Source organism: Cydia fagiglandana, chromosome 18, assembly GCF_963556715.1.
Source record: "Cydia fagiglandana chromosome 18, ilCydFagi1.1, whole genome shotgun sequence".
Lineage (NCBI taxonomy): Eukaryota > Metazoa > Arthropoda > Insecta > Lepidoptera > Tortricidae > Cydia > Cydia fagiglandana.
Window position 1 is genome coordinate 6,386,403 of NC_085949.1, and position 25,428 is coordinate 6,411,830.

Here is a 25,428-nt window from a genome sequence, read left to right on the forward strand (position 1 = left end):
AGCGGTAAGAGCGTGCGACTTGCAATCCGGAGGTCGCGGGTTCAAACCCCGGCTCGTACCAATGAGTTTTTCGGAACTTATGTACGAAATATCATTTGATATTTACCAGTCGCTTTTCGGTGAAGGAAAACATCGTGAGGAAACCTGCATACATCTGCGAAGAAATTCTAAGGTGTATTTGAAGTCCCCAATCCGCATTGGGCTAGCGTGGGGACTATAGCCCAAGCCCTCTCGCGCTCGAGAGGAGGCCTGTGCCCAGCAGTGGGACGTATATAGGCTGAGATGATGATGATGATGATGTATTGCAATTCAAAGGTTACCCTTACAAATTGAAACTTCTGAATGTTTTCCTTGATTTTTAAAAATGTATGTCACTTCTAAAAGGTTATTGGGAAATTTCTCTGATATATCCGTATTGTTATTGTATCGATATTGTATCGTATCAAAACAGAACACGAGTGTAGGTAGTATTTTCTTACATAAAATTTTAGGTATAAATTCAATGTTCTCGTTTCTGGAGAAAGTTTCTTGGAAAATAGGTTGGAATCTGCCTGGCAATTTACCTACTCTTAAGGAATTTCTGGAAATGGAACATACTCAGCTTATTTATATTGTACTGTTTCTAATTTTATTTTTTTTTCTTTCCTAGCGTGGCTACTATCTAACTTATCGGAAAGAAACAAGCTAATAGAAGTCTTATTGTTAAGAGTGGCCAATTACTAATGTAGTGGCCAATAATTATAGCAGTCACCCTATTTTTCCTAACTTCGATCGTTTGATGCACGCGTATGCACTTAGCTAATCTAGTGACGTCCTTAGTCTTTAGTAGGTATTACATTCTCTTGTGTCATGTGTGTCCAGCCGTAATACTGTCCACGTAATACTAACAGCTGCGCATGCATGTTTTAATGCAGTTAGGGTGCACTTAGCTTAGTTCGTGATCACGCGTTGTTGGAAAGCATCACGTGATCTCCTGTCGTGTCATACAAAAGTAAGCTCAGAAAGCTCCGGCCCGGACACGGCCCGGTCTAACGTGAGTCATCCTTTATTCGCGCGACGATTTTCGTTCACAGTAGGCCCTCAGTAAAAACTGTGTGTGTGTACAATATCGTTTTCAAACTATGTAACGTTGTGTTTATATTATAACGTTACGCTAAAGATAATTTCATCATAAATAACTGCCCGAAATAAGCTTAAAAAAACACGTTTTGAATAGAATGTCTTCACAAAAGACCTTCAGAATCCAATAGCAACAAAACCCGCAAACATCTTATTTAGGGAGCTTTACTACCTCAAAAACAGTGATTTTTTCCTTAAGAAATACGGAAGAAGGAAAAGTCTTCTTATTTCATATAAACAACCGCTGCTTAGTGGTAATCAAAGATCGGAGGCGCGACTTGTGCGTTTCCAATACTTAACGGCGGTATTGACCCTGACCCTGCCTTAGGTCCCGGGTTCAAATCCTGGGAAGGGCATTTATTTTTGTGTTAAACACATTACAGTATGTATTTAAGTATTCATTGGTACCTATCTATTATACATACCGGGTGTGGCCTGTAACACGAGCAAATACATATATCGTCGTAAGAAATGTTGGTGACAGTATCTACTCGTGATAGTCGTGACTACGGCGTTGACAACTTCTAAATGCCTTAGCACGGAAAATGTGCGCGCTGGAAAACTCGTTCAATGTATTTAATTAAAGTTGTACGAGTGACTTCAGCGCTGTTTCAGTACAGGTATAACAATATGTAGTTGTAGGTACCTATTTAGCAAATGTGTCATTACATTACACCGTGTCACCGCATTGTGCTTAGTACAACGAACTAGAATTACCCGTACCTATACTTAGTTAGGGACCCGGGTATGTTCTTAAACTACGTCCAAGACCACCGATGGACGGGCAGCAGCATCCCTCAAATTCGGTGTACTCGACTGCGATCGCCAACCTGCCTGCCAAACGTGGCGATTATGGCATTCACCCCCCATATGGGGGAGGCCTATGTTCAGCAGTGGACGTCTTATGGCTGAGATGATGATGATGATGATACTTAGTTAGAAATTTCACTAGAGCTCAAAAAAGAACCCACGGGAATTATGCCGCGAGTGACTTGTACTGTACGGTACGGTACGCGCTGTACGGTACTGCGCGCATGTTTAGGTACAACGTCAAATAATATAATACCGTACTAGAGATGGCTTCTATAGTTCGTTTTTTTTAGCATTAGAAAGAACTCCACAGAAGTAAGCGTACAGTTTTTATCAGGCTCTTTAATTGTTAATAATTATTGAATTATCTAATGTAGCACGGTCAATACATATAATTTACTTCAAATTATTACCGCTAAAAGTACCGGATTTGGAACCACAAGCTTACTTCTGCGAAGTTCTTTCTAATGCTAAAAAAAACGAACTATAATAAGCCAAGTATATCACAAAAAATAATAGGTAGGTACGTTATTTCGACTACCGCTTTTAAATTATTTATTACTACTTTTACAGAATCAGTTTTATTTCGTTACTGTGTAAGAATATTTTTTAAGACTAACTAGCGACACGTCCCGGCTTCGCACGGGTTCCACAAAACCATAACAAATTATACACCTAAACTTTCCCCAAGAATCATTTTATTGATAAGTGAAAACCGCATGTAAAATCCTTTCAGTAGTCTTTGAGTTTATCGCGAACATATAAACACACAAACAAACAGACGCGGGGGTTGACTTTGTTTTATAAGGTGATATGTAGTTCGGCTGCGGTATACTTATTACTTATACTCGTGGGTGTATGCTCCGGAAAGTTATCCTGTATAACTGCGAACTAAAGTAATATTCCTGTTTTCGCGATAATAAATTAGAAACTAGTTCAGTTGTTTATTATGTAAAACGTACCTATTTCATAAAGAACTAAAGTTTAGAGTAGGTAGGTAGTTACTTAATTACATATTTGTACCTACATATATTTTGTATAGGGCTAGATATCATACAAGTTTTCTTATAAGGTAAGGTGTAAGTCCTCATTTTATTCTAACGACATAGGACTTCGTCATGTCCCAAACTTAACAAAATACCTAAATCATCCCAAATCCATTCAGAGTATCCTTGGAGCTCTGATACGTTTTTAATTACAAGCCCTACAAAGCTTGAGGGCCACAGACTTAATTATAATAACAACATTATTACCTATTATCGAGTATTCAGAACAATGTATTACAAAATTTTACCTCACCCCAAATTCATTAAACCTTGTGAAGAGTTTTCAGAAGCGGAGCATAATTTTGCTTAATCCTGAGTTAAGAACAATGTCTGAGTTTTTGCGGTTTTATTTCGCTTAACAATAGCCCTTTTGTGTCACTTTGGGTAATTCACGTTTCGTTTCATAAAAATTCAGGACATGCCGCTGTCCGGCAACTGTTTTTATTAAGGCCAAAATTCTCTAGCAGGAGTCAGTGGTAAAAAATTGTGCGGCACATATTTTTTAAATGGCCGCTATATCTTTTTTATAATGCCCAAAGGTATAATAAAAAATGCGATTTATATGTTACAAAATAAAAGCGCACCATCTGTGACTAGTTATTTTTCTCCGACTACAGTTATTATTATTTTTTAAGTTTATTGTCGTATGTTTCACTTTGTCGTCAGAATTTTTGAACAGAGTTCGATAAATGCTGTCACAATAGATTTATTTTCACACCACGCGTGTTATACGCTACTTGTCTAACCGATTTCGAAGGAGGTGTTTTTACGACAAACATAGTCGGGTTAGTGTTGTAACGTTTTGCTTGTTGTAGCATGTTATCTTATCTTACGATATGTTATATATTATCTTACGATATGTTATTTTATCTTAAGATAAGTTATCTTATCTTACGATATGTTATCTTATCTTATGATATGTTATCTTATCTCACGACATGTTATCTTAACTTACGATAATGTTATCTTATCTTACGATATGTTATCTTTTATTGTAGTTGCTGGGTTCGGACACGGACTGGCACTTCGCGCACCGGGGCCTCCCGCACGCGCGTCCGCGCCGGTCCATCTCGCACACCAGGCTGCTGAAACAGCACCCTCTTGTAAGTACTAGTGTACACTGTTATGTGATAATAAATCTTATTGCATAGATATTAAGGTCCAGGTCTAGGTCCATACATATTATATGGTGTACCGAACTATTTGAATACTTTGGATGCTACCTACTATATAACGCTGACTGTACATGCCTGCCTGCGGTGTTGTCTATCGTTTGAGCAGCAGTGTAACGGATTTTTAAATTACTTCTTTATTTGTTTTCCTTTCTTATAATGCATTTCTTATTATAATTAATTGATCTGTCCTGTCTATTGCATTTCTCGCATTTTATGGTATTGCCATTTAATGATCCCCTTCTCTACATAATAAATAATACGAATAGATCATTTAATTCCGCAAAGGTTGCAGATATACCAGGGGTCTCCGCACTAGGGAATGCAATAACCGGCCAAACTTCATAACCGGTTTCGGTTACGGTTATGCCCGAAAAATAACCGAATATCGGTTATAATCGGTTACGGTTATTTTCGACGATAAATTATAAATTTACAGTTAAGTAATTAAAACAATACAAAAATCTTTGTTTTAGTACCTACAGTATTAGGGAATGTGAGTAAAAATCTTCGTTTTAAAAAAAACTACGCCAAATACAGTAAAAGTAAAATATGACCTTGGACGTGATACAATATTCAATAAAAATATTTCATAAATAAAGGAAGTATTTTTGGTATATTTTTGTTATTAAAGTCCACGAATGACAAAAATTATAGTCACAGGCGTCACAGCCCAAAATGGCAGGATTTTGTAGCCATTAGATGATAAAAACATACAATTAAAGTCATAAATGAATAACCGAAAATAACCATAACCGGTTATAACCGATTTGCATTCCCTACTCCGCACTAGGCAACGCCTGTATCGCGGGATTCGCGGGGAACCAAATTACAATTAATACATAACTCATTTCATAACAAAGTTTCACTCGAGAACCCTAGAGAAGGGTGGTACAAAGTATTTACGTATATGTTAATATTTTAGTTAAGCTTACAGACGTATTACAGCTACAACTTTGTTCATGTTCAAGTTTATAATCCCATTATTAACTAGCTGTAACTTTAAATGCCTGCACTAAGTCTGTGTATCTACCGGTATATTATACAAGTTTAGTACCCGGTTAATCCCGCGTCTCAAAGGACGCTACATCGCTACAAGCTTACACTTCCGCTCCGAGCTGGTTTACTGCTCTGTAGCTAGTCAGTTACTGAAGTGCATTTAATGTCAAGGGTGTAGAAAACGGGGCATTTTACATCAAATAAGTCAAAGAAAACGTTCAGTTCGGTTACGTATTGATTGCTTTTAAGTTAAGGTTTACCTTTGAAGCCAGTTGTACGATAGATAAAAATATTAAATTTATTTTATTGAATTGATAAAGTAAAAAGGGTTCTACTAATTGAATTGAATGAAAGGTTTGCCATAAGTGTATAAAAGTCAATATGTTCTACCTCTGCCGTGTACTACTTAATAATATGTAGATGTATACCTACCGAATTTTCTGATTGAAAATATTTTGGTAATTACTACTAAATACTTTAATTGTATTTAGGTAATGAAATATTTTTAACGTTTGTGTTTAATCGAAAAAGAATGAGTTACTAAGGGTTAATACTTATATATACGGGTACGATACTGCTTATATTGACTTAACATTGACCTTTTCTTCGGTGCTTGACATTGCCTCTCCATCGCGAATGGCCCTTTTCAACAAGTAGTAGGTTCAGAATAAATAGAACTTCTTACGTAGTTATTTGAGACTATTGCGTCTTTTTATTTCTAGTTAAATATAGTTTGTGAATGGCTAGTTACACACATACACGTACACAACATAAATAAATAATACACACATAACGTATATACATAGATAAATCTGCTTAGTAAAAATATTACCTATAGGTAATTTCTTATAGACCGTGTTTTTTTTGTTTTCCGTTAATTTCAAGGGTCCATTCCTGAGCTTAAATCAAGTAACTTTCGCGAAGACACCGATATTCTAATTAACTCCATTTCGGAGATAATCAATAATAAATTTTTTCCTATAAGGCCTCTACAAGCGTGTACACTTGCCTTAGGGCCGGTTTACATATTGATTAGTGTTTAGAATGAGTTCATACGTTTGCTACTAAACTTAAGTACAATATCGGTCGATCGATGTTCGAAATGACATTGATATGTCACAGATTTCATTTGTTTGGTTGAGTTAAATGTAATGCCCGTCTTAGAACAACGCTACATGCTACATTTAATTACTATTTAAACTTAATTTTTTTACAAAAAAAAGCAAAAAAATTTTTTTATTTATTTACTATGCCATTTAGTTCTCTTAAACGTACTTAACCATACCCCGAAGTTAACGGAATTCAATAAAAACACGGTGTATATAAGAACCCTACACCAGAAATATAAGAATAAATGAAAACAAGCAACTATTATGCCCCACCAGGGGCCCCTTTCTCGAACCGACCTGTTAACCCGTAACTTGATAGTTTGTGGACTAAATGGGTCAAACAGAAAACTGTGTTACGTTCTTTCCTGTAGACATACACAAGAGTTAAGGGCTATAAAGGTCAATTTTCTTATTTAACCCTTATCCACGTGAAAAGGTCCTCATTTTATTTGGAGAACTACTTTACTTACATTACTTACATGCGCACAAGCTGTTAACTATTGCCCACAGGAGAGAAAAAAGTACAGTTCGCGCGAGCACACTAGTTTTCTCTCCTGTGGGCAATAGTTAACAGCTTGTGGGCATGTAAGTAATGATTTTATCATAGTTCTCTAAATAAAAGGAGGACCTTTTCACGTGGATAAGGGTTAAATAAGGAAATTAACCTTTATAGCCCTTAACTCTTGTGTATGTCTACAGGAAAGAACGTAACACAGTTTTCTGTTTGACCCAAATATTAGGCTACCTAATATTACCAAAATGGGCCTCAGCACCACTTATCCATAACAGCTAATAGTTATTGGAAAACTAGTTCAGATTTGGAATTTATTGCGCGGTAAACAATTATATATGGCCCGATCCGGATTATGAAATATACATCTATTAGACATCTTTTAGACATTACCAAGATACGATAACGATATGTTTAAGATCTAACCTGTCAAATTTGACATTTGCGCGATTCTGGAGATACTCTTGAACGATTTCCACAGGATATGACTTAGATATCCAATTCACATCTCATAGATATCTTACTCTATCTAACGTAAAAGTGACATATTGGTTGCCCGAATTGCGCTGCAAAAGAGAACTAGTAGATATCTAAACTATAACGTATCCAGAATGGATCTAGTATGTGTCGTCTCTTGTAAATATCTTGAAGTTCGAATAGGCCCGATAGTTTTATTACAGCAGTTGTGTGTGGTATGTCGGGGCACGGCAGTGCCCCCGCCAAGTCGAGCAAAACAAAGAGGCACGGCCGTACCATCCTTTTCTCGAAGCGATTCAGGCCATTTTCGACGTCCTGTAATTGTGTGCTGGCTAACGGCTCCTCTACACGATGGGCCAACGCCGGCCACTCCAAGGGACGCAGCGATGCGTTAGAATGAGATAGCAATATCACTTGCTCCCTCTAACGCATAAATCCCTTGGAGTGGCCGGCGTTGGCCCATCGTGTAGAGGAGCCATAAAGCTAGAATCCTGAATTTTCAGTGACATATATTATCTTTTCATACCCCAACAGAAACTACTAAAATATTATGAAGCTCTGCAGATGTCGCGGAGCAGTAATAAAAATGCAAATCTCGTAAAAACAGTGTAACCATTCTGGTTCGCTGATTAAACGTCTAGTTGATAAACGATTGAAGCTGACGCCATCGCCGGCTATTATAATAGAAGGCTAATTGGCACTTGACATGACCTTGACTGCGCTCAATGTTATCCGTTACTGGGTGATTTTAGCACACGGTTGGAGAGGAGATTTAAGTTGCTTGGGTGAAAATTGCTCGTAGGAAAAGTTATAGAGGGGTAAGCTATCTATTAAAAAAATAATTTGGCCAAGTCCGAGATAGCTCGAGGCATTTAGTGTTCCGTACGGCTACCATCAGCTTGGCATTGACATAAACGATATCGTGAACGTAATTTACTTCCTATAGGTATATCTCTTTCGCACTAATATGTCAGTACGAGCGAGATGCATAGAAAGTAAATTACGTTCACGCCCACGGTAGCGTTTATGTCAATGCCAAACTGATGGTAGCCGTACCGCTCGCATCGTTACATTTTACAGGGGTTGTTTGTCTGTTTTTAGGATACCGTATTCAACTACACACACAGAACAATAGTACAAAGTGTCTAAGTGCGAAGGCCGAAGGCCGAGCTTTAGCAAAATGTCATCGCTTTAGCACAGAGCATTAGAGCAATAGTACAAGTGTCTAAATATGAAGGCCAAAGGCCGACCTCCGCGTAGCCCGAAGGCCCGAAGCGTCTAGGATATCAGTGCTTTAACACAGAACAATAGTACAAGTGTCTAAATGCGAAAGCCGAAGGCCCAGCTCCGCGTAGGGCCGAAGGCCCGAAGCGTCCAGGATTTTAGTACTTAAACACAGAACAATAGTATAAGTATCTAAATGCGAAGGCCGAAGGCCGAGCTCCGCGTAGGGCCGAAGGCCCGAAGCGTCCAGGCTGTCAGTTCTGTGTTTAACCACTGACATCTTGCAGGCTTCGGGCCTTCGGCCCTACGCGGAGCTCGGCCTCCGGCCTTCGCATTTAGACACTTGTATTAATTACCTGTGTTTAGAACTGACCTCCTGGATGTTTCGGGCTTTCGGCCCAATGCGACTTCAGCCTTTGGATCTTGCGACTTAGACACTTGTACTTAAAAATACTTGGAAAAGTTACGGGAGGCGCGCGTCTGTCGGACGCTTCGGATCTTCGAATCGCTCCTTCGGCCTTTGAATTTAGTTAGATTCTTGTACTATTGCTTTGTGTTTGAATACCGAAGTCGAGCATCTCGCGAATGCTTGATGTATTATAATAATTTAGAGTAAGGCCAAGCGCGCACCACGATTTTTTGTCCTGCGATAATTTTGTCGCAGAAATGCAACGTATGTGTTTATATGTTAGTGCGCGCATATGCGACAAAAAAATTGCAGCGATTTTAAAATTGTGATTTGTCACATTTTTCCGCGATTGTAGCAAAGTGATTGCAGCATGCGGAGTTGTATGGCCCCGCGCGCACTATGATAATAAAATCGCACCCCGGCCGGACCTCAGTCGGCATTTCGCTCTCCAAACTCCAACATCTCGGCACCTGCTACTCCAATGGAGTCTCAAAATGAGACGCTAGATGTTGACCATTTAATTATGGAAATAGACGGGGATCACCTTTGTGTTATAAATGCTCAAAGTCATACAGCAATGGCATATTAATCAATAATGTTTCATGACAAGCGACTGGTACGAAATCCATGTTGAGAATGAACAAATCGTCGACTTTTTCATCGCAGTGCGCGCAGTGAATTTTCTGCGATATATTACAGCGCGATTCTAAAATCGTGTCGCAAAAATTAAAATCGTGTGCGCGCTTGGCCTATAATACCTTAAATGTATACTCCTTCAATTTGAATTTAGAACTCATTACCTTAAATGTATACTCCTTCAATTTGAATTTAGAACTCATTATTTTTTTATGCCATATATATATCCTTAAATATTATTTAGAACTGCTAAAAAACAAGATCGGCTTACTTTAAATATTTCGTCAATTTTACCTTTGTTTCTAAAAACTGTGATCTTTCTCTTTTACTCCAATGAAGGCGTAATTAGAGTGACAGAGAAAAATGCTCGCAATTTGCGAACTTCTATTTTCGCGGTTATAGCCCTGAATCTTGTTGCTCACCGATCCGTTCAAAAATATACATAAGTAAACTTGGTCAAGCAGATCTTGTCAGTAGAAAAAGGCGGCAAATTTGAAAAATGTAGGCGCGAAGGGATATCGTCTCATAGAAAATTTGAATTTCGCGCCTTTTTTTACTGACACGATTTGCTTGACCAGCTTTACTGAATATAATTAATAGATATTATAATTATACAATTAATACAGAAATGTAATGGTACTTAATGAAAAGGAATATTGTGTATATTGTTTCGACGAATTAGATACTCTCAATAAAATCTATACATGAGGCCAAAGCTCAAGCTGTTCATAAATATTAAATGACTTTATTTTATTATCTCTATACGCCTTACTAACTCTATGTGTCCTATTGTGGAAAAAAAAACACAACGACAGTCAAGAACGGAATTCTTAATTTGAATTTTTCTGATATTTGAGATGCCTAGTCCATTGGTTGGAAAGCCCGTTCGAAATTGAAACTTATTTGCAATATAATAAGGTCGTATTTTGTAGATCTCTCTCATACTTATAGTAGGCTATTGAGATAAAATTAAATATCCCACAAAAATAAGCAAGCAGAATTAAACTTTGTGTCAAAGACATAAGTCATAAATTTCAATGCCAAAGTTTTAACTAAGGATGTTTCTCGCCTAATATGAATTGACCAGTGTAAGCATCAGTTAGCTAGCCCTAAGCAACCAAAGGTCAAGCTGCAGTTGAAAAACTAATAAAGATAAAGTTAAGCTGATAATTTTCCCGCCGTCTCCATGCTTCTTTAAGTTGGGTATTGACTGGTCAGCTGCCTGTTAGCTATAGTTTTCGCGAAAATCGCCAGGACAGAGGTGAAAATTTTTGTATGAAAACTTGCAACTTTAAATGCATTTTTTGACGAAACTATTGCAGTCTAAAATGAAGTCAAAATCAGTCCATCGACTCAATTTTTTGCAAGCTTTCTAATGGTACCCCACACGATTCTTACAAATGAAAAAAGTTTCAGCCTACCCCTCTCAACCCCCTAAATTTCCCCCTTTAATAAGAAATAAGCAGTTTTGACTTATTTACAATATGAGTGGTGGTAATTGCTATAACTGTTCCAAATTTTAGGTATCTATGTCAAACGGTCTCTGAGAAAAACGTATTTAACTGATTTGCAAGACCGAAGTGATCCCATAAGTGTTCCGTAAACAAAGTTTTGTACGGAACACTAAAAACATGGCGACCATTGAAAGAGATCAGTATATTTGACATTTGGCTGGCACGATGGCGATGATATGACCTTGACTGCCATTTCTATTGCTTATGCTCTTGTTTCTTGGTGCCGTCATATAGCGGCCGCCTCCATACAAATACTACGACATCCATATTTAGCGGTATTATTTAGTATGGAGACGGCCGCTATATGACGGCACCGCTATCCTATAGTTCGTTTTTTTTAGCATTAGAAATAAGGTAAACAATCTTGATGTGTCTTTTAATTGAAAAACACATTTTAAAAATAAGTTACGGCAAATATGTAACAATTATGTATCTCATACGATCATTTTATATTCTTCTGCTTTCATAAATGATAGTTACTGATTTTAATAAGCGTTTTTCGATTAAAAGACATGCCAAAATCGCTTACCTTCTTCCAAGTTCTTTCTAATGCTAAAAAAACGAACTATAGGAAAACCGATCTTTACGTTGCCATTGCTTTTTCATCCACCGCTGGATGACTGTAACCGTGACAAGCTCGGAGAGCTCTTAGATTTAAGAGACAGTGGACGAAGCACATTGCTTGAACCAACGGCTGATGTGTCGGAACCGCCAATCTGATAAAATGGTGAGAAACTCTAGAAAGATACATTTCACACAGTGTGTCGGTTGAAGCTAAATATCATGGCTATTTCATATCATATAAAAGTCGTACTTGTCGCGACTATTTCATCAATGTAACACTGAGTTCTAGGTATAGCATAGGTATATTAAACATAATACACACACACACACTACACGAGCTCATTCCACCGTCCCCATTCTACCATCGGACTTTTAGACGCACGGCCGGTTTCCATCCTTACTTGGTAGATATTCCACCAATTCGCACGAAGCGCTTTGCTTCTACTTTCCTTATGCGCACTGCCAAGGAATGGAATTCCTTGCCGGCGTCTATATTTCCGTGTTCTTATAACCCGGCAACCTTCAAATCAAGAGTGAACAGGCACCTTCTGGGCGAGCTCGCTCCATCGTAGGCCACGTCTACGCCTCGGCTAGTCTGTGGCCATGAGTAAGCCCATACATAATAAAAAAATAAAATAAAAAATAATTAGTCCTAAAAATAGCTCTAAGACCTAGGATCATCAGATTCGCAGACTACTTACTTTTTGGGTTTCGATAGAAGATTTAAAGCTATACGCCACTGTACTTGGACATAAATACCCCGGGGAGAGTTCAACCCTTGCCTACAGCGACAGCTTTCCGGGCTATGAGTCTAATCTGATACTTTTAATCTTATAAATAGATTAAGCATCAAGGCTTTTGTGTATTAAACAGGATGACGTCCGAAATCACAAGACGGTCCGTCCCTGGGGTGTGACAACCCTAATCAGGCCCGCCCACGTACGTTTCTGCGCTATATTTTGGACTCGTTATATTAAAACTTATTTGGGTTCTTCGCTGATACGTTACACAGCGGGTTTGGTTCTTAGCTGATATATTACACAGCGGGTCTGCTACATATGAGCCAAGGACATGTCCATGGAAGTTTCATAAATATTGTAAAGACAAAAATATTTAACTGAAATTCTTCTTCGGGCTTCTTCACTTACACGCGTATTCGGGAAACGAGATAATCACAAGATCTAGAGACGATATAGAGATCAACTAGATTTACATTAGATATCGACTAGATGTGACTTGGATATCTAAGTCATAACTTGTCGAAATCGTTCAAGAAGACCTCCAGAATCGCGGAAACGTCAAATTTGACATATCTATCTTACAAATATCTTTAAATTATCCATATCGTAACTTGTTGAGATCTAGTAGAGATCTATTTCATTTCCCGAATCGAGCCGTAAGTTTAAAAATTAAGTGATACCTATTATTAAGTTTCACTTACCATGTGTTCAGTTTTTTCAATCAACATTATTATTTTGATAAAAATCACTGAATTTCCTAGAAATGTTTTTCACATTTATTAAAATAATTTTAAACGGGTTACTCACGTATTATTTATTATGTCGAATAGCTTGACATGTTTATTGAAAAAGAGAGTATCGCTTAAAATAATTTTAATATGTTTGATTCTTACGGGAGTTTTATAGTTAAAACTGTTTCACATTGTCTGACGTAAGTAGGTACTTTAAAACTCAAGCGTTAATGTTTATTTATATGCATCTTGTCGCTTACAAAAATTGACAGGGACAGTACCAGCACTTTTTTCTTTTAGGCTTGTTATGACTAATCATTTTGTTATGCGTTTTTAAGAAATCATCCCGTCAGTGACAATGTTAAGCCTACAATTGTATGTACATTTTGTCTCCTAAATAAATGTTTTCTTACATAGAAGGGATTTGCCTTTCGCACCCCAATTTTGCGGTGCCGTGTGGTGCCGGCATCAGAAAAGAATACCACCACCCCATCTCGTCCCGTGGCTGTCGTATAAGGCGATTAAGGGAAAACTGGCGACAGATATGCATATGAGCAAGGCTCGCCCGTATCCTTAGCGGGGTCCTTGCTCACAAGAGCTGTGCGCGCGCCACATCGAAAAGAAAGACCCCAATTTTGCGTGTGCCATACCCTCTGTAAACGAGCCGATGTATCGACAGGTTCTGTATATACCTACACCCTGTACAAGTGTGCCTACAGTACACACAACACACACATTCATTACAATTCACGTCATTCAGTCCATGACTCGCTTCGAACCGTTTACAAATAGTTCACAAAAAGCACGACTACACTGCTTATTCAGCTACTGTACAATGTAGATACTGTCCTGTGTTATGGTTAAAATCTTAATGCGAAAGCCGAGTAGTTAATATTTCAGTCAGTTTGAAACATGTGGTATTTACTCAAGTCTGTGCTCACGTATTAATACTATCATTAGACCGCGTATTAGATATACCCTCTGCTGAAAATTCGGTGAAAGACAAGCTGAATAGGGTGATTAGCGAATGTGCCGTCACCGAACTCGAGCCGAGATAACATTAATTTAATCTTCTCTCTTAGAAGGCTGATTGTGCCTCATTCATATACAATTTTGAAACATTGTGGTTTCTGAATTAAAGCGTATATTTAATGTATTTGGAAGAATAGGCCCGGAGATTAGATTTTTAAGTTTTTTTAAGCATAGATGCTGTGCAAAGTACGGCACAATGTTAAATTTATCAGCATATCATACGAAAGAAGAAGGCTGATTGTGCCTCATTCATATACAATTTTGAAACATTGTGGTTTCTGATTTAAAGCGTATATTTCATATATTTGGAAGAATAGGCCGGGAGATTTGTTTTTTTAAGCATAAATACTCTGCAAAGTACGGCACAATAATAAATTTATCAGCATATCATACGACAGATATTCAAATGAAGCCTTTGTATTGATTTCGGTTTTCGTACAGGCTCATTTTACTTACCGCTTTATCTAATGACACACAAAAAAGTTCCACTTTATCTCATCCTCTTTTTGAAGGTATGTACTTTAATATTCTAAATAATGTATTATCTGACTTACACATTGATTTGCACGATAGGTACGTGTAGATTTCCATAATTGGTATTAGCTAGGTATTCAATGGATATCTTTTTTCGGTAAATCCATATTTTATTGTACCTAACAAGCAAACACAGCGAACAATAAATAAAAAAAACTTCTACCAGTATTGTAGCGCCAAACCTCGCAACGCCAAAATTCAGACAAGTAATAAAGTTAATTTACAAACAACAATAAAACCCGCGTTAGCCTAAAATGGCGGCGCAATATCGCAATATGTCCGCCAGGATTAAAGCTTGATGGATGTACTTTTCGCACGAATCTGTGCCACTTCGGATTACGCGTCAAATAAATTGATTCACTGAGAAAACTCCCATCCATCAATCTTTTTGGATCCACGTAATATTTATCGGTAATATATCAATTTACGGCGACAGGTATTAAGACGATTTCCGTGTCGAGTCGAGATTTACATTTGGCTTTCGAAGTGTAAGCTGCCTACTTAATACTACTTATGTACTTACATTAATATAGGAAAAACATGATGTCCAATGACTCGTAAATACTTGTCCAAATATATTCTTAATACCTACCAGAGATGTGACTTATTTGAAATACATGTATTTAAAATGCAAATACAAAATGTAAAATACCTATTTTGTATTTAAATACCTTTTGAAGAAAACTATTTTGTATTTTATTTGAAATAGTTTTTGGGACTTATTTTCTATTTTCAAAATACAAAATACTTTATAGTAGGTAATGTAAACGTACGTGGTTACACGCTTTGTCCACAGCTTCTGTAGACTACAACCCGCAGACTCCATTTATGAAAGTTTTTTCTATACAATCATTATCATTGATCATTGATTAATGACACTGACATCTTGTCAAGTGATTCTTGCACGTACTATGGAAGGTAGAGGTACGAACAATTTGCGTTTGTTTAAATGTTTTGTGTTTGTTGTGCCGCGACTGCTGACTCGGGTGTATAGGATAATGTTGGAAAAGCCCATTTAAATGACATGAAACGTACATTGGTAGAGAGTCTGCGGTTGATAGTCTACGGTCGGAATGCAATCTGCAAGCTGTGAACAAAGCAAGTTGCGTTTGTTTTTGTTTTTGTTGTGCCGCTTGCTCGACCCGGGTACGAGTTTATAAAGCCATTTTAGACTTTATCCGAACCGAACTGGATTATATAGTTAGCTATTGTTTAGGTAATAATTGGAAAAACCCTAATCTGATATAGGTATGTAGTTAAGATATTAACTAAATGGGCGTAGACTTAATTTATTTCTTATGATATTGCAGCTATAAAAGCTAGTCTGATGGTAAAGGTTAAACTCTTGATAGAGTTGATTTTTAAACAGAACTCCTCTAAAGCTTACTTTTAAAGAAGCATCATACGCAATACCGATTCTTCAGAAAGTGTATCTGTAACTACTTTAAAGTTATTTCGCTTATACTGAACTGTGACGCGGTGGGCAAAGTTATGTTAAAGCGCAAAGTTTTAACTTTTACGAACATGTCAGTGCTTTTGCGGCGTTTATGTACCTACATCGTTGCCCTGTGTATACACATGTAAACATGAGAGGGCTGACCGCGCGTATAATTTTTTCGGCAAACATTTTAGATTGCAATCTTATCGGAATGAAGAGATACAAGTAACAAAGTAACAAATAATTTTTAATATAAAAGAATATCGATTCTACAAAACAGTATTACAACACAGTTTTGTGGAATTTCTTCATTAAATTAATACTCTTTATTTCACTAAGGGTCAGTTGCACCAAAGCTTCTATCACGGTTAAAGCTTTCGCTAAATTCTATTATATAGAAAGTTTCATACTTCATCTTAACTTACTTAAATTGAGCTTTCAGAAAGAAAAACCACGAGTTACTACAAAAAAACTTTGTCTGTAATATGTATTTGAAGGACAAATTAAGGAGGAACCTCTTTCTTTCTTGAAGCCTAAATATCTTTCTACTTGAGCCATAACATAAGCCTTGAATAAGAAGTACATATGTCGACCTATGCCGCTGAGGCTCGGTGGCCGAATGACACAGGCACCTGCCGCGATAGCAGAGGACGCTGGTTCGATTCCAGCCTGGAGCACTGGAGGCTTTGGTAACTTTTTATTTCTTAGTACCTATCTTCTTCCTGGCGTTATCCCGGCATTTTGCCACGGTTCATGGGAGCTTGGGGTCCGCTTGACAACTAATCCCATGATTTGACGTAGGCACTAGTTTTTACGAAAGCAGCTGCCATCTGACCTTCCAACCCAGAGGGGAAACTAGGCCTTATTGGGATTAGTCCGGTTTCCTCACGATGGTTTCCTTCACTGAAAATCGACTGGCAAATATCAAATGATATTTCGTAGGTACATAAGTTCCGAAAAACTCATTGGTACGAGCCGGGGTTTGAACCCGCGACCTCCGTATTGAAAGTCGCACGCTCTTACCGCTAGGCCACCAGCGCTTTTTTCTAAGTACCTATATGACATTTACTTCAGTTTATCTTTCTACTTGTTTGCAGATACACACAGCAGTCCAGCAGCCCGGCTTCAAGCGAGTGAAGCGCGGGTTCCGCCCCCTCCGCCTGCCGGAGACCGCGCCCGCCGACGAGCCTAGGGACCCCTATTTCCCCCTACAATGGTACTTGAAGAACACGGGTCAGAACGGCGGCAAGCCCAAGCTAGACCTCAATGTAGAGGCGGCCTGGGCGCTGGGGTATACGGGCGTCAATGTCACCACCGCCATCATGGATGATGGTAAGTTAATTGTTTTAAGGATGACTCACGCTATACTCTGTATCTTTAGGTATTTAAATAAAAGTAAACAACCAACCAAATACAAAACCGTCTGGATCTGTCACTCAACGACCTGAATTTAACATGTAGGTATTATTTGATCAAGTAATGTTTTTATCTACCCTCAACGGCCTCAACTGGCTTAAGGAGCGATTTGAGGGTAGATTTTGTTTACTTTTATTTAAATACCTAAATATACAGTGTATAGACCGGGCATTAAAAATATTGATCCCCACTTGGTCATTTAACTCACCTCATTCATCGATCAGCTGAAAGATATTAACTTTTAGTTAAAGGATTTTTTGTTATCACCTCTTTGAGCCTGCGATGCAATGATGCGGTGTAACAACTGCCATCATAGATCGTCAGTCATCATCGAAAAATAGTAGCTGTGAGTAGAAATGGTATAAGATGGTTTAGTAGTATAGTTGTAGTGATAACTAGAAGTCCATATTACGAAACTACTCACAGAGTGTCTTTTGCATGATGTGTATAGTCAGCAATAGTACTTAGGGCATACTGAAAATTCCTGGAACTGGCCACTTAGAAAAAATAAGTCATCTCATATATCAGAATCCAGAAACTTTGAGTATGGCCCACGTATTTGCTTGAGCACCTTTGTATATTATATGTATAATATAAAATTCTAGGCATGCAGTCACTTTTCTCTGCACCTGTATATAATAGCTCAATGATTGTGCTTACTTAAATTAGATCGAATGAATCGAAATTTTTCACGCGGAAGTGCTAGAAACCCTGATCTAATTCAAAATTAATACAAATTGCATAATGAAATCTACATTAAACTGGTTCACATCACTATCGTTTCACAAGAATCCGTTTGCATAGATTTTACATTTAAATTAGCGTTTTATACAGGAGCACTTTTATTTTCCTTCGCTGAGATGAAAATGAGTTGACGAGGTCCTTTGTTCGAGACAGCTCAAACGTAGTGTTGACCTAATTTAAAATAAACTTCCGGGTCATAGCGTCATAACTTCGTTTTTTATAGGATAAATGATGGTCTTCAAATACATTTATTTTACTAGTTTATTTTTAAAATATTGTTAACAGATTTAAAAAAAGGTTACTCAGAAACTTAAATAAAACTTAGCTAAAAGTCCGATTTCTTTATAGAAATTTTTTGTTGATAGCTTTTTATTTGACCACATAGTCATCAACTCAGGACCTGAAGACGGGATCCTATAGAAATCGCGGAGACTACACAAACTAAGCAAATGAGATCTTTCCCAATTGTATTGTATGCCCGAGGTATGAAAGACACTTGAACTGAACGGTGTTATTTGATTGAAAATATTTGATGTTTCCATTTCCCGCGCGAACTTTTCTTTAGATAAAAAAAAAATTAGATAGTTTAGTTCGTTTTCAATTAGATAAAAAAAAATTAGATTCATAAGGCTTCAAATAAAGTGGAACGGCAATGTTTATGATATCGTTAAAATTTTCTGTGATAATTTTTATTGTATATAATAATTTTTATATCACCTACTAATTTTAGAGTATTGAAAGTTATGTGTTCCTAAACGCCCCACTTTCCTTTACAATTTATTACTATTTCAAGTTACCTAAAGAAATAAGTCTAACAGGTTCATGGCAGCGAAAGTGAGAAATGCTTTGTTCCATCAACACCAGTGCTTCAGAAAACTAATTTAGTCGCTCGATGAAGGCAAGAACATTTTCCCAAGTAATTTACGTCGCGGACCAACTTTGATTTGTAAACAGACTCGCTCCAAGTTGACACAAAACCTCATTTATGTTTAATTTGGGTACTCTGTTTCACTTAGTTTGTGTAGTGGTTGTTATGATGGCTTGAAATTGAAATACAATGCAATTCTATGTATAACTTGCTGAACCGCGTTTTAACAGGGGTACTTAAAGCCAAGTAAATTTCGGTTTAAAGATCTTTATTTTTTCTCATAAGAATAACAATTATTCACTTACATGAGAAAAATACAACTATCAAATACAAAATTAAATTAAATTAGTGAGCAAATGTATAAAATTTGAGGGAAACAAATGTAAATATGGCCGTCGCGTGGGTTTCTACCTTTTGTTTCAATTATTCTTTAAATAAAATTATATTTAAAATTCTGCTCGTCAAATTCCTTGGCTATATATCACTCGCTATCTTATATTAAAACTATACTGCTATGGTATGTAGGGTAACGATATACTTACAACTGAAAATGTATGAAAATTAAGCATGTTCCCTTTATCAAAGACATATTATTGCATTTAAAGAGTCGCACCAAACAAAGTCTGCAGCGGATTTGATAGCCCACGCAGTGTAAGTGTTATGTATACGTCTTTAGTGCCCTTGCCGAGAGCACTATTTTTATGCCAAATAATACGCGGAGATAGAGATGATGAATATTTACATATAATGAGAGAATATTTACAATGATTCATTTACAATTGGATTAGCAAATAAGATTTAGGCTTCCGCGTTGTACAAGGAAAATTTCGTTGTGTCGGAATGACATTGACGTAGATACGTAGACGTAAAGACGTAGACATGCAGCCGGGTTGTGGGCAGCCAGTACTCGTATTGCGGTGCGCCACACGTCATAATGTCATAGAAGTTTGACGTTTAAAATGACACTTGCACTGCGTGGGCTATCAAAATCGCTGCAGACTTTTTACGGCCTGACTATAGGTTTTGGTTAGGTTAGTGGTCAAATTTTATCGAAACCCGTCAAAAAAAACGGCATACAAACTTCAGACGTATCTGTACATTGAACATTCTTTATACCTACCTGCAACGTAGTTTTTATTCAAATAATAGATTTATCCTTTTATGTTCCAAAAGACGAAGGAATCAATTTTCTGTTTATTGTTTCAGGTGTGGATTACATGCACCCAGATTTGAAATATAATTACGTAAGTATACAACTTTATCTGTATATTGTCTTTATCTGTATGTGTATCTCTTATTAATGTGGCATACTCTGTATAGATAGCTGTTGGATCTCCATAACATAAATAAATAAATAAATAAATAAATAAATAAGTAGATAAGATGATCCTTAGTATCATCCTACGAGTATCATCAACGTATAATATCTTGATATTTACAATTTATTTGTATTTTAAGTTAGAGGTGGTGTACTGTGAAATGAGTTTTCTGACCTGTATGAATAGGGTTATTATACTAGAGGCTAAAATGACCTTTAGAATTTTGTTTTTTATTAACTTCGGCGCTCCGGCGCGAGCAGGATTTAGGCAAAGGTCAAAGTTGGTTCCTCTTTGAGGTTGCTCTAATGGCGCGTTGGGATTCGTAGCACGTCTACGGCGTAGCGTAATCCGTAGCTAGTGTAGCATAATGTATTGCTATAAATATCTTAACGGCCTGATTCGCACTTTAGGATACGTCAAATATGTATTATAATAGTTGATTTTCTTATTTTACTGCAATGTTCTGCCGCCAGAGTGCAGCACTAGCGCCCCTAGTAAACCATAGAGTAACTTATACATACTGTGCCTTAAACTGTTTTTTTTTTTTGACAAGTTTTCACAGACAATAAAATATGACATTGATGCATCAAGGCGATTTGTTAACAAGGGCCTACCGGGAAACGTGAAATCTAAATTAAGTCGCCTCTTTATCGCTTGAATATGCAAGAGTGAGTGATGCAGTCCCCAATCCGCATTGGGCTAGCGTGGGGACTATAGGCCAAGCCCTCTCGCGCAAGGGAGGAGACCTGTGCTCGGCAGTGGGACGTAAATAGGCTGAAATGATGATGATGATGATGCAAGAGTGATAGGTTACATAACGAAATTTCGATTTTCTTGTTTCGTGGTAGACCACCAGATTGTGATGTATTGTGGTAGCGCCCACGCAGAGTTTCACGTAATATTCCCTATTAATGCTGCACTTTTATGTACCGAAAACAGGTTGATAGGTCTTTAAAGTTCAGTAACTACGCAATCCCAAATGGAATGGCATAAAGCGTCGTCTATAAAGTACCTACAGTAGGAACAGGAACATTAAAGTGGTCGTTATACTGGTTAAGATCTGGTTTAATTTACACAACAAGTTCCGATTCAGAGTTCTTTAGTTCGTTTTTTTAGCATTAGAAAGGTAAACAATCTTGACGTGTTGCTTTTTATTAAAAATATTGAATAACGCTTTAAAAAATTAGTTATATTACTTACGAATGCAGAAGAATGTAAAAGATTGTACCTATATGATTTATAATTAAAACATATTTGCTGTGACTTATTTTCCAATGGTGATTTTTAATAAAAATATATGTCAAGATGGCTTACCTTCTTTCTAATGCTAAAAAATACGAACTCTACAATTTAAATTTTTTTTTGTTATTTTTTTTTTTACAATTTAAATTTGATATGGTCTTATTTTGATTCAAAGTTTTCAATCAAGCCATCTCACGCGTACTAGCTCCTCTACACGATGGGCCAACGCTGGCCACTCCAAGGGACGCAGCCATGCGGTAGAATGAGATAGCAATATCACTTGCTCCCTCTAACGCATAAATGCGTCCCTTGGAGTGGCCGGCGTTGGCCCATCGTGTAGAGGAGCCATACCATAAGTGCAAGAGAGAAAGTTAATGACATTGACATTGGTGCAGCGGCGCACGTTGGCTCAAGGTGGTATCAAAATAAGATGAAAAGTATATTAAATTATTAAACCAGAATCAGCCTCACAGATAAAAATACAGATGTCTAGTGCATAATTATTTTGCATCGTATTTTCACGGAAAAGTACGAACGTGTCTTGCTATTTCCGTCTCGGTACAAAAAGTACAGAGATTGACTGAAATAGCATGAAAATGCGAACGTTTCCGAGAAAATACGATGGAAAACAATAAAATTATGCACTAAATACATCTGTACAACCTCAGAGAACTTGCGGCGAACATTAAAATTACATTGTCAATCGGTGCGATTTGGGAAATGAATTTCGTTCATTGCCCCGGGCTGAATATTGGAGCGGCGTTAATAATAGCGTAAGCGCCAGCCGCCACAAGGTACCTTTTGCAGTGGAACGTCACATATCTTTACTATTTCATTTTAGTGAATCTATAATTCATTTCGAAATCGAATCTATAATTCAACTCGAATCGCACCGAATGTATTGTCAAGAACCGAATGCAAATCACACCTGCCGTAAATTCGTACAATTTCTAACAACGCGATCATTTTACGCCTCAAATACCTACTACGAATTTAATGGCCGCATTATTGACGTTGGAAATGTAGTCAATAAATAAAGGTTGCTGGGTTATTTGATGAAGGAATATAACGTTTTATAGCTTGGCAATTATAAGTACATTTATTTAGCGTAGGAAATACTGGGAGTTAGAGAACATTAACATAAAGGGGCTCACTGATTAACAGTCCGCCGCGCGGACGGTATCGGCCTCAAAATTTTGTTCTAACTGACAGGCCGATACCGTCCGGCGGACTGTTAATCAGTGGGCCCCTTAAAGTTCTGACACGAGTACGTAGTTATATAATATTGAGCAAAGAAGTACAGTCAGGTGTAAAAATATGGGTGCACTCATTATACTCAAAAATATGTCCCATAGCTTTTAAGTCCGCGAAATAAGAACTATGGGATATATTTTTGAGTAAGTTGTATGCGCACTCATATTTTTACACTTGACCATATTTTTACTGTATTTAAATTAAGTTATACACCATGCATGAAATAAAACACCAGCCGGCCTAGCCAAGGTTACAATCGCTATCGCTTCGACAACGAAAAGCATTCTGTCTCTCTATCACTCTTCCATATTAGTGTGACAGTGACAGTTGCGTTTCGATCGCTACGGAGCGTAAGCGATTGGCATCTTGGCTACGCGGCCAGATAATTATTAGAAAAACAGATAGCAGTCATTTTTAATCACAAGTTCTATTTGATAAATCGGACAGAAATATAAAAAGTAGGGGAATTAACCGTGAAGTTATTGTTTTATATAAATTCCATATTAGCAAATCGTTATGACAATCCTAAAAAAAAACTGATTTCACTAGTCAAGTCCACTACTACTACTTCACTTCTACCAGCGGGGAGACACTCCTGACTTCGGTCAAACTCGGCTCCGTTCGGCTCAGCATTGCTCCGAGCAATTATTAGGGTTGGCACTACTTGACTTCCTTGTGCGTGCACGACCACAGATAAGATAATCACTTGAATTTTGACAACCCTAAATAGCCGAAAGGGATAGTGCTATATATTAGAAAGGGATAGCATGATTCGACCCTGAATCGCTGTCAAACTTCGGGTTTGTAGGAAGTGTCCTTTCTGTACGGTACCTAGTACTATTATTTCTTCTGTGCTTCTACTAACTACTTCGACTGGTTTCACTAGTCTAGTAGTGGTCTAGTAGTATGATTTCAAAATCGCACTCATTGATCATATTATATTATACAATACCAACGTCATAGATAGAACGAATCCTTAATATTTCGAAAACGTAAATAACTTGGCTTCCTATCACTAACAAGAATTATTTTTAGGATGGCTTTTCTTTTATAACTTCGTGTTCCTTTGACTTTGATGATACCAAATTATAATTAAAGCTATTTGTGTCGCTGGGTTTATTCTGCTTTAGAATATTTAATAATTATTCTAATATTTACGGTCGACAAAAAATAAATATGTATGAATAAGAGGCAGAGCAATATGTGTGAAGTATTTAAGCACGGTTCTGGCGTCATTATGAATGTGTTTCAAAATTTCCTTTAAAAAAGACTGATTTTTGATCGCCTTTGAGTGTATTAAACATGATTGTGACTTCTGTTATACATGGAAGTTTTCTTTCTAACATATTAATGCTTTAACTTTTAGAGCGGTTTCGCACTACGTCCGATCCGAATCCGATCCAAACCCGTGAAAGTATGGTCCGTAGTAGCCGTAGAACTATTTCTAAGTATGGTAAGTTCCGCACTAGATCCGATCTCCGTCATCCGATTTCATTCCGTCATTCAACGTGTGCGGTGCGTGACTTACCATAGAAATCTATAGAAATAGTCCTACTACGGACCAAATTTTCACGGGTTCGGATCGGATTCGGATCGGACGTAGTGCGAAACCGCTCCTGCAGGAGCTATATTTCGAAATTTAAATTTATTAAAAGGTTATTACAATTTGTTCTTTTAACTTGCGCATTGCTATTTCGTATGCTCTTGTACAAAGCAAAGTTTCATACAAGGATATACTCGTACGCTGTGTAAATTATTATGCGTATTTGCAATATTCTTGCTGCACGGGGTTTTTAACGAGGCATACACTCATACATACATACACAAGCCTGTCTGAGCAGCTTCCACTTGTATTTCTTATCTCGACATTTACGAGTATGTTTTCCTGTAGGTAACGTAATTACTTACACATCATAAGCGAGGCAAAGGTTCTTTCGCTCTCCTATTGATTCTCATCAATATGATATGATTTCTGAAAGAGAATGAATAGCAATATGATTTCTGAAAGAGATCATAATGAGACCAAGTACGTCTGAGAGCTCAATTGTGTCACGCTCGCACACCTTAAGGCTGTTCAGACGGGGACAATTTTTCGCCAATCTGATTAAATTGTCCGATCAAATCAGGCCGGACGCAAACGCCAATTTGGCTCGCCGAATTCAACTGCCGATTATGACCGATATTACCGATAAAATGGGGTGCGGATGCAAGAATACCAGTTTGTGACGCTTGTATTTGCGTTTGGGGGCATTTCTTTAATTTAGAGCGCTCAACATCACCATAAATTTAAGATTGGTGAAAGTGGCCAAATTGGCGTTTGCGTCCACCACCACGTGATTTGATCGGACAATTTAATCAGATTACCGAAAAATTGTCCTCGTCTGGTCAGGCCTTTAAGCGAACAGCACGGCTGCCATGAGTTGGCGTTTGAAATTTACGTCACAGCACCTGCGTGAACTCGATAGCATTCCTTCTCTCTCGTACCAATACAGTTGCCAACGTAAACGTCAAGTGTCAACT

The 25,428-nt window shown here is 37.5% G+C and overlaps 1 protein-coding gene across 1 annotated transcript in view; it reads left to right on the forward strand.

Annotated features, from left to right (window-relative positions):
• The window catches only part of LOC134673594 (neuroendocrine convertase 2), a 108,703-nt gene that overhangs the window by 44,917 nt on the left and 38,358 nt on the right, over positions 1 to 25,428 (forward strand). Inside the window, exons 3-5 of the mRNA XM_063531594.1 lie at positions 3,974 to 4,078; positions 17,163 to 17,397; positions 20,300 to 20,337. Coding sequence (XP_063387664.1) covers positions 3,974 to 4,078; positions 17,163 to 17,397; positions 20,300 to 20,337 — 378 coding nt within the window. The remainder of the gene's footprint in view (positions 1 to 3,973; positions 4,079 to 17,162; positions 17,398 to 20,299; positions 20,338 to 25,428) is intronic.